At 38.8% G+C, this 10885-nt stretch overlaps 1 protein-coding gene across 1 annotated transcript; it reads left to right on the top strand.

Moving 5' to 3' along the window:
- The first annotated feature begins 10134 nt into the window (after window positions 1–10134).
- LOC311584367 (cytochrome b-c1 complex subunit 7-like) lies at window positions 10135–10625 on the top strand. The gene has a single exon (XM_084758628.1). It carries the CDS (start codon window positions 10142–10144, stop codon window positions 10475–10477), a length of 336 nt encoding a protein of 111 aa, XP_084614754.1. The 5' UTR covers window positions 10135–10141; the 3' UTR covers window positions 10478–10625.
- Window positions 10626–10885: the final 260 nt, after the last annotated feature.

Genomic DNA, 10885 nt, shown 5'->3' with positions numbered 1-10885 from the left:
GACCATGTCCCCTGGAGGGGGAGACCTGGTGGCACTCAGAGGAAGGACAGCAGGTTACCAATAAGAGACTTGATACCCTATAAACATATACAGGGGGAGGAAGTCCCTCTCAGGAACAGTCATAGGGGAGGGGAATAAGGGGAAATGGGAGGGAGGGAAGAAGGGGAGGATACAAAGGATGGGATAACCATTGAGATGTAACAAGAATAAATTTAAAAAAAAAAGAACTTAAACTTAGTGACACCCATTAAGGATATCAGTAGAAATTAAACTTTATGATAAATGTGTTTGAGGAGACTATTTTCCAAGTCAATGTCCCCTGGTACAATTCAGGCTGGTATTGAACTGCTGGTCCTCTTGCCTTGGTGACTTAATTACTGGAATTATAGGCAGGTTGAAGAGCCCAGACGTCTCCCACAGAGCATAAACCCTAGGTACAGATTTGAGTCAACAGTATCATGCTATCACCCCCAGTTCAATTTTCCTGTAAACAGAACTGTGATCTAAGCATAAAGTCTACATTTGAGCAGAAAAAATAGATCTAAGTAAAATTTAATGCAACAGAATGGTCTTCAGCATAGAATAGCATATGGCTAGCATGAAGCATGGTTTTAAAGTCGCGATTAGAGATTTTCTGCAAAACTCAAATGCTGGAGACAAGTGGAGTAAAAATCTATTCAACCAACAACCACAGGTTTGGGTAAAAAAGCCAACAGACTTAGATTATCATTTAGCTGTGTTTCTTTATGGGAGATAAAGCATATGGTATATACATATTTCCTTGCACTTTCTCTTAAACACACATATTCAAACTTATTAGTAAATGGTCAAAACATAAAAAAAAATATGAAGACTCCAAAAGTAATTCTAGCTTGGTACAGAAACTAAGTAGACTTGTGTACCTTACACTGATATTACTTGGGGCAAAAATGAAGCACATATTTTAAATTGTGACTGGACTTTTAAGAATGTAAAGAAGGACACTTAGGCTGTTTCCATGTTCTGGTTATTATGAATAAGGCTGCTATGAACATGGTTGAGCAAATTTTCTTGCTGTGTGCTGGGGACTCTAGATGAGAGAATCATGGGAGAAAGGCAAAGTAGAAGGACCCAGAGGGTCCTAGAAGCCTACAAGTAGAACATTATGATAGGCAGATTTGGGCACAGGGGTCCCGCTCAAACTATGGCACCAACCAAGGACAATACAGGCGGTAAACCTTAAACCCCTACCCAGATCTAGACAATGGACAGAACACTCTCCACAGTAGAGTGGAGAGTGGGATATTACTTTCTCACATACTCTGGTGCCTCACCTTTGACCATGTCCCCTGGACGGGGAGACCTGGTGGCAATCAGAGGAAGGACAGCAGGTTACCAAGAAGAGACTTGATACCCTATGATCATATAGAGGGGGAGGTAATCCCCCCAGGAACAGTCATAGGGGAGGGGAATAAGGGGAAATTGGGAGGGAGGGAAGAATGGAAGGATACAAGGGATGGGATAACCATTGAGATGTAACAAGAATAAATTAATAAAGGAGGGGAAAAAAAAGAATGTAAAGAAGTAATTGACATCAACTTCCCATTAGAAATGATCCAAGCATAATAAGCAGTCCGAGTGATTTGTGTTTACAAAGGATGGAGAAGCTTACGCATGCCGGTCCTTACAATGCTTCGAAGCAGCAAAACTTTTCTCAGTTTGTGGCTTCCTGATCGCCTTTAATTGTATTGGAAAAATATACATACTTCCCGTGATTTTATTATCATGGCCCCCAATATACTTCATATAAGACAGGGGTATTGATGTGAGAAAGGGGGGGCCTGAGGTCATACATCATCTCTAAGTGTTGTCCACTAGGGATCCAGGCATGATGCAGATGCCTATATGCTCAGTACTCCAACTTCTGGCCACACACAGCCACTGAGTCCCTGAAGTGTGGCTAGTAAGACAGAAGACTGAAAAAAATCAAGCAAATTTGCTTCCCACAGGGTTTATTCCTCTTAATTCATTTGAAATTTGTCTTCAATTGTGGATTTTGTCTTTGGATTACTGTGGTGAAAAGCGGACCTCTCAATCTATAAAAGGAAAAAAAAACGCAGACTCTGGAAATGTACAGAATTGTAGGTACAGCCAGTTCATAATTATCTCCTAATCTGTGTTCTATGTAATAAAATAACTTAAAATATACTTTTGAAATTTGTATTTTTGAGTTGTTTTATTTTTTTATTTTAATTTTTATTTTAATTTTAAATAGAATTATATTTCTCTCCCACCTCCCTGTTCTCCCTCTAACGTTTCCTGTTTTTTCTTTACAGCTGCTTTGTTTCAAATTCGTGGCCTTTTAAAAAATTACGATTATTACATATATATGCATAAAGCTATAAGTAGAGTTTGATTTGTCCATTCAGTGTTACTTCTGTATATATGATTTTAGGGCAGAGCACTTTGTATTTGATAACCAGCTAGGAGGCTCCTGGTCCTCAGGGAAGAGGCTAGTAGGCCAGACGCAGCTCCAATCTCGAGTAGCTGGAATGCAGAGTCCTCAGCAGTAAAGACATGTCCTCAAGTGCCGGGGGTCAACCAGGACAAACGCGTCAGTCTATGATATGCAGGGAGTCTCTTGGACTCTCCTGACCAACATTTCCTTTTCTTCTCTTTTTAAGTTTGTTTGTTTGTTTATTTATTTATTTATTTATTTATTCTCTTTACTTCCCAACTGTAGCCTTCCTACCGCCTCTCCTCTGGGTCCTACCTTTCTTTTCTCTTCCATGTGTGCCCTTCCCCTAGTCCTCACAAAAGGGAAGCTCTCCCCCACCAACCCATCCCAGCCCACTGGATCTCATCAGGACTGAGGGCATCCTCTACCACAGTGGCATGGCAAGGCATCCCTGCCAGGGGGAAGTGGTCAAAAATGATGCAAGAAAGTCCTTATCAGAGACAGCCGCTGTTCTTCTTACTAGGGAACCCACGTGAAGACCAAGCTGCCTGGTGAGTACACGTGTGTAGAGGACTTGCGTAACAATTTTAAAGGTGGAATCTCAGGGCTGGTTCAGATTTGTTTTTTTTCTTTATTTTGTCTTGTTTTATTTTGTTTTGTTTTTCATGGTCTATAGCTGTTGGTGGTAGCGTTCTCAGCCCAGGTGGCATAATTTTATTGGCTATTTATATGTCTGTTAATGTGTGCATGTGTGTGTGTGTGTTCGTGTGCACATGCATGTGCACATGCACACTACATGTATTTTTAGCCAAAATAAAATATAAAATTTAAAATGGCTTCTTACAAGCATCCTTATTGTTATTTCTTTTTCCTTTTTCCCACTTTCTTTTTTGTATTGACCTCTTGACCTCCTTCTCCTTCCCCAATTAAAGCTTCCCCATTACAATACCGACCCTGTACCACCATGATGGATAACTCAGCAGTTAAGAACATGCACTGCTTTTACAGGGTACAGGAGTTTGCTACTGAGCACCCTCACTGACAGCTCACAACCATGTATAACTCTAGTACAAATGCACCTGATGCCCTCTTCTGAACTTTGAAGGCACTGTTGTCATATGTCCATAGGCCCACGTACAAACACACACATATGAACATAGCGTTTTTTTAATTAAGTAAATTCTGTCTTTAATTGCAATTCTGGCTACCTGGTGAAATTATATTTTTTTCTTTAAAAATCTGTAAAGTAATTGAGTTAGGAATTACCTTGTGCCTAAATTATTTTAAAATGCCTTTTCACTCCCTGGCAAATTGTTCCATTTTTTTTTCTGGGTCACATAGGCCACCACCCAAAGCACTTTCCTGATACCCAATCTGCTTAGTGTGAATTGTATCTTGTGTTATCAAGCATGTTCACCGTGGCCTGACGCTGGCCACTTGTCTAACCTCGACTCTGAATCTCTACGGTGAGTAGCCATTGCATTAAACAAATCATATTGTTCAAGCCACAAGTCTATAAAATTACCTTCACACAGAATTTTGAGCATAGTGACCCATTGCAGGTGTTTAACCTGCTGTGCTTAAATCAAACCTCTGTCCAAGGGGTATTCTAGGGCTTGCTGTTATTACAGTCACATTCTCCGGGCGATAGAGCAGTCAGTGTTTTGTGAATTGAAAGGTATGAAGGAGCATACATGGGAAGGTTGTGAAATTTGGCATCATCAAGTCATAGTGTGAATCTGTGGAGTAAACTTGAAAATATCAATGTAAATGAGTCTCATTACAGGCTATTGTCCGACTGGTTTGTCTGACTCCAGGAGTAATGTTCTGGAGTGTGCTGAGCTGGAAAAACACTGCTGGCTTACCTCAGCTTTATTATAGAAAGTTGTTGTTACATTTGCCCCTAACTTTCCTCAGCCAAGACCACCCAGATACCTAGGTGCACATGACTGAGATGTATTAGTAAGAGTGTCAGCTGGGAGAGATTATCTCTTGAACTGGTTGGCAGACTAGCCTGTTCTCCAGACGAGGGTAGACAATGTGAGCTCATTCGTACCTCCACATAACAAGCAGGTGGGTAAAGGAGAGCATGAAATCTCCGGAACTAGAGTTACTTGTCATGATGAACATCTATATTTATGTATATGAGCTGGGAACAAAATTACAGCCTTGTCTCTGGAAGGTCAGCTGGGACTGATGGCCTCTCTGTGATCTCGCAAGGCCACCTCAACGTCAGTTTTTTCATCTTTGGTACTAGTTACTTCTGCCCTTGACTCACCCAGTTCAGAGGCCAGCATATTCAGAGGGTAATCTCTTCCAAAGTACTTTTAGCTTGCATTTAGTTCACTCACCTGGTCGCCCCTGATTACGTCCTGCAAAATACTAAACCATCCCTCTATTTACTGACTTTCAGTCTTTTCATTTACAAACGTATGAATTTTATTTATGAACTTAATTTCAACCCCTTCAGTTTATCTTCTCTTGCATATTCAGTGATGAACTGATGTATCACAATGCAGTCCCAAATTGTGAGGCTCCTGGAGCAAAATCCTTTCACTGCTCAATTGTCTCCCTATGCTTTGTTTTCTACCAAAAACAGTGACTTTCAGGAATAGGCGATTTGGGTTGTTTTATTATATGGTGGACATGAAGTTCTAACTAATATGTAAATATCAGCAGTATATGAGAAATGCATACCTATGTGTGTGAGTGCACACATGGTCACATAGATGAACACACACACACACACACACACACACACACACTTTATGTACATAGATGATATAAAGCAGTGGTTCTCAACCTTCCTAATGTTGCAATACTTTAATACAGCTTCTCATGTGTGGTGACCCCAGCCATAAAGTTATTTTTATTGCTACTTCATAACTGTAACTTTGCTAATGTTATGAATTGTAATGTAAACATCTGATATGCAGGAGGTCAGAGAGATTAGTCAGAGAGACATGGCTTTATTCTGACACATAGTCTTGTCTGAGACTTACCTTCTAGCCCAGGATGTCCTTGAACCCCTATTGATCTTTCTGCTTAAATTCCCTAAGTATTGGTATTACAGTCTTATGCAGCTCTTCAATTTCATAGCTACATTCTTACTGGAGTAAAACTAGCAACAACATAAATTAGTAATAATTTTCACAGTAGAATCTACTGATAATCTATTTCCCTTTGAAAGACAAGTAACCATCACATGGGTGCTTTGTGACATAGGAAGTGGCATAAGATGGGAGAAAATTCATCTGTTTCATCAAATATGGAGACACTCTTTAAAAATACTGTCTGGGGCTCAAAATTAATCTATCTCAAAAACTGAATTTTAAAACCTAATCAAGTACATCTAAGTCTTTTGCCGTGCTGTTCTTGATAGGCTGTGGATGCAAGTAGGACACAGCTCTGTAACACTGAGCTTCACAGCTCAGTCTCAAACTCCTCCATGGTAATTCTGCTCAGAAAATGGCAGAATTTCATAGTGTTTATCTATGGGCTATGAATAAGGCATTTTATCTTGAGACAGCCCAGATGTGATGATCTACCTGTTTTACATACTCTCTGAGTTTGCTCTATACAACTCACCCCATGTGGGGTCAGGACGACAAATGTGAACTGTCCTCTAGTGATAAAATAATGACATCGCTCTATAGCAGACTCTTGAGAAACCTGGCCTTGGGGGAATGATCTACTATCGTGACAGTAGAACTGATTACAGGCTCAAATAAAATAAGGAGCCTACGTGGAGTTCCAGGAAACAAACACAACCATGGGCTCATAATAAACTCTGGTACACATACCAAAGCCCACAGGAGCATATGACATAACATGAGAAGTATGACCATGACCGTGACATCATCATTTAGATGTCAAAAGAATTTGTGATCCATTGTTTAGATGCTAACTGGCACAGGAGAACACTCTAACAGGGTATTAAAAGAGGTGTTCAGGAGGCATGACAAGCTTTAAGAACGTAGAGAATAAGGGGAAAAGAGGAGGGAGGGAAGAATGGGAGGATATAAGGGATGGGATAACCATTAAGATGTAACAAGAATAAATTAATAAAGGGAAAAAAAGTAAAAAAAAAGATGAAACAGAATAAAATGGAAAAATAGAGAAAAAAAAAGAATGTAGAGAAAGGGAAACGACTTTCTCAGAGTGATAATAATAAATTGGGTGAGACTGTGAGTGTAGCTTTTGAAACTAACAGGAGACAAAATCTCCTAGAAATGTCAGAAGCTACACCCATAAAAATCTCACCTACAAGACTATGTACTCATGTCCAGAACAAGGACAAAAGCTGTAGACATGCTAAGGAGTACACGGTTAAGACCACAAGGCTTCAACCCTACACAAAGAACTACGGGCAACTAAGGAATGCTCAGTCAGAGAAATAACATTGGTTCCCTAGGGAACAGCATGCCAGTTGGTTATCCCATTGCAAATGGTTCTGAAAATATACAAGCAACATTACACATACTAAGCAGGTTATATTTAGCAACATATGTGCATATACATATACATGTACACATATAACGATTCATGAAAAAGGAGGCCATGAGTTTGAAAGACAGCAAGAAGGGGTATGTGAGAGGGTTTGAAGAAAGAAAATGGAAAATGGGTGATGGTGGAAATATATTATAATAACAAAAACCAAAGGAAGTCAACAGGTGTCTAATTGGAATCCTTAAGGTAAGAACACTACCCTTAGAAGCTATTTACAGTTGATAGATTCTAAGGCATAGAGGATCAGTTTTCTTTAAGTCTATGGTCCCTGGTAGGTTAACTATGCTCCAAGTGTGTCTCCACACCCATGAGTCTATGAACAGCATGCTGGACTCTGTCAGTTATATAAATAAGTAAACACATGAATCAGTAAGTGGACAAGAAGTTGGAAGAAGTTTGATGAGTGATGAACATTGAATATGACAAGAAATAAGGGCGAAGTAGTGGTGAAAGTAATCAACATGCATTGCATGCCTGCTTTAATGAAGGCTTTGGAATACAATAATTACAAGATAAAAATATTTATTTATGTGTTACTATGTCAGGTGGAAATATTAATAAAGGCTCCTTATTTACTGAACATTTATTTTATCTTCTGATATTTGTTTCAGTGTTGCTTTTGTATTTTAAATTATACTGTGCTAATGAACATGACAGGGCAACACAATGATATCAGTAGGCATAGAAGGTGAAATGAGGAAGAATCATGCCTTTCCATGGTAAAGAAAACCTACAAATCATGAGGTAAAACTCTTTGTAGACTGAGTGCTCACAGTAGAACCTATTGTAGCAATATTAAAAACAATGCTTGGCTTGAAAATTTGTGCAGAAAAAAATGATTTTTTTCCTAGGTAACTAAGAGTCTACCTGTAGAGGAATTTTAATACACAACATGGCTGCTCTGATCACATCCAAAGATCTAGTTTTGTGCGGATTCATGCAGATCTAATTGGATCTTGATAAACAGAAAAGAGAAATAAGATTGCCTGAAAGACACTGGATTGGAAAAAAAAACAAACAAACAACAAACAAACAAACAAAAACCTCCTGAATCAGATCAACCTGTATACTGTAAAGATGTTTTAACATCAGGATGGAAATAAATGAGTACATTAAGTTGGGGAGGTTTTTTTTCCCCACAATGGATGAAAGACTACGGCCTCCAACAAAATGGATAAAGATCTGATCTGAGTAAGAGAACCTTCCATATGAAAGGCATGACTCAAGGAAAAGACACAGAGAGACAGCAACTCAGATGGTGCAGAAGAGAGAGCCCCAGCCTGGAGATAGCTCATCAGCCAGCTGACAAAGGAGAGATGATTCAACAGACTGGCAGATTGAGAAACCTTGATGCAGAAATGGACTGTTGCTGAAGGAAGATGATCAGGACTGCGGTTATGAAGTATCATTGCAACAACAGATTGTCATAAAGACGTTCAGTATGTTAATTTTTGGTATTGATAACGGTTTCTGATATAGCAGTTAAACTTGCACAATTTTTAGCTTAAACAGGAAAGGGGAAGCTGTAGAGAAATTTTAATACAGCCACATCTCTTTTTTTGGTCATATCCAAGGACTTTCTATGTATGTGTGGTCCCAATGGAATGCAAACATGCCCTTATATACACCTTTAATACCAAGAAATGGGGATAAAGTTAGTTTTCAGAAGAAATCACCCATATTTGAAGGTGATGGCTCATCTGGAGGAAGAAAAAAGTGACTAATCGGAGTAAGATTTGACAGAATAGGATATGCCCACCTCTCATGAGAACGAGAGGCAAAAGAAGTGATTTAAGAGGGAACAGAACTGAACGAGGGAGGAGGGAGGCAGTTTTACCAAGAGAGCTCTCCGTAGACATGTTGGAGAGAGAACAAGTTAGACACAGGTAAATACGTAATGAGTCAGAGAATGAGAAGGATCCAGAAGATGGGAACAGATTCCTAGAGTTAGGCCCAGCAGAGCGATGAAGTCAGAAACTGAGAGATGCCAGATTGAATCGGTCAGTGTGGAGAGGAGTTTGATCCCGAACAACGGAGTTGAACCAGCCATCCAGAGTTCAGAAAGAGCTAGAAAGGATGAGCTTACTCAGCACTAAGTCTCAGAGGTCGAAAGCATTCTAGTTCCAGCTTAGATTGTAAAAAGGCTAGAAGCTTCCAGGACTAGGCCTAGGTTAGGAGACACAGGTGGTAAGCCTCCAAGAAGACAATTACAGGTGTTTTGGATGTACTCTTGGGCATAGTGAAGACTATCAATATAGACTATAGCCGGGAGAATAGGGTACTAACTCTATAATACTCAGTCCCAGGGCCCAGCAGTGGAGATCCTGAAATATGAAGTCAGACGCTTCTGATATGACAGAAGAACAGACCGACATGATTTGGATTTGATCAGCTAGCCACTCAAAATCTATGTCTGGAGTATAAAAATAAACATTATCAGCTATTCTTACTGGTTAATTATACTAACAAGAAGAATGGGTGAAAGAAATGATAAAAGAACTGTCACATACCTCATGCAACAGTAGATCAAAAACAGAAAGATATAGATATTTTAGGTTTGAAAAAAAAAATCAGTAGATCAAAAAGAAAAATCTATCAACCCAACAGGGCCAAAGTTTTAGAACATAACACATAGAGAATTCATCAGCCTGCGATGTCCATACATTTAATTGTCCATTTAATTTTCATTTAGTAAAGCGGTGAAATTTTGAATTAACACATCTGAAAATAGTAAGACCTCTGGAGATAGTTACACAGCATACAGGAACAGCATCCAAGTATATCTACGCAGCACTCACTCTCTAAGATTCCCAGAGATATGCTACAGAGTAAATTAGAAAGTACATTTGGCCAATTTAATTTCACTAATACATTGAATTTGCACACTCACAAAATAAAAGTTAGAATGAACTGGATAACAGGAGAATGGCATTTGTTCATTATAACATGTTAACTATGGGAGATGTGTCCTATCTTACCAAGACCAAATTCAAAATAAAATATTTTTATTTAGTTTTTGTTATAAGCTAAATCTCGTTATTTTATATCATATAGATACAACTCCACTTAAAACTTATTTGTAAATAAGCCTAAAAGTGTAAGAGCTGTACTTTTGTCGTAGAAAGCGTAACAAAATCTTTCTTTTAAAATCTATAAAACGTTTGTCTAAAGAATTGACCAAAGACTCAGGTCAAAATGGCGGGCAGGCCTGCTGTTGCAGCGTCAAGCAAGTGGCTGGATGGTTTTCGAAAATGGTATTATAATGCTGCAGGATTCAATAAACTGGGGTTAATGCGAGATGACACACTATATGAAACTGAAGATGTAAAAGAAGCCATAAGAAGACTTCCTGAGGACCTTTATAATGACAGAATGTTTCACATTAAGAGAGCCTTGGACCTGACTCTGAGGCGTCAGATCTTGCCTAAGGAGCAGTGGACAAAATATGAGGAGGACAAATTCTATCTTGAACCCTACCTGAAAGAGGTTATTCGAGAAAGAAAAGAGAGAGAAGAATGGGCAAAGAAGTGATCTTGTAGTTGAGATCTGTGGTTGTACCTGGTCTCAGCATATTTCTACAAAACTATTTCAACCTGAATCAGAGTTTAAGCATTATTGGCTCTGCAGATGCTTCACTTTAAATAAAGTCTATTGTAAATGTTAAAAAAAAAAAAAAGAATTGACCAAAAATAATGTGTCAATTTAATCAAAGAATCTCAAGAGAAATATATGAAAGGTTTGTTAAATTAATTCAATTTTCAGTTCTAGGTCTGCTTTGGGCACCTGTTAGTGTGTGTGTGTGTGTGTGTGTGTGTGTGTGTGTGTGTGTGTGTGTTTGTTTTAGTTGTTGGTAAGATTTCTGTTGTTTGCATTCTTTTGTTCTTGATGATTTTTTCTACAGAAAATTATATATATGTATATAATGTGTTTATGTGTCTG

Source organism: Acomys minous (assembly GCF_964271855.1).
Source record: "Acomys minous genome assembly, chromosome: 15".
NCBI lineage: Eukaryota > Metazoa > Chordata > Mammalia > Rodentia > Muridae > Acomys > Acomys minous.
This window is presented reverse-complemented; position numbering and strand designations above follow the sequence as displayed.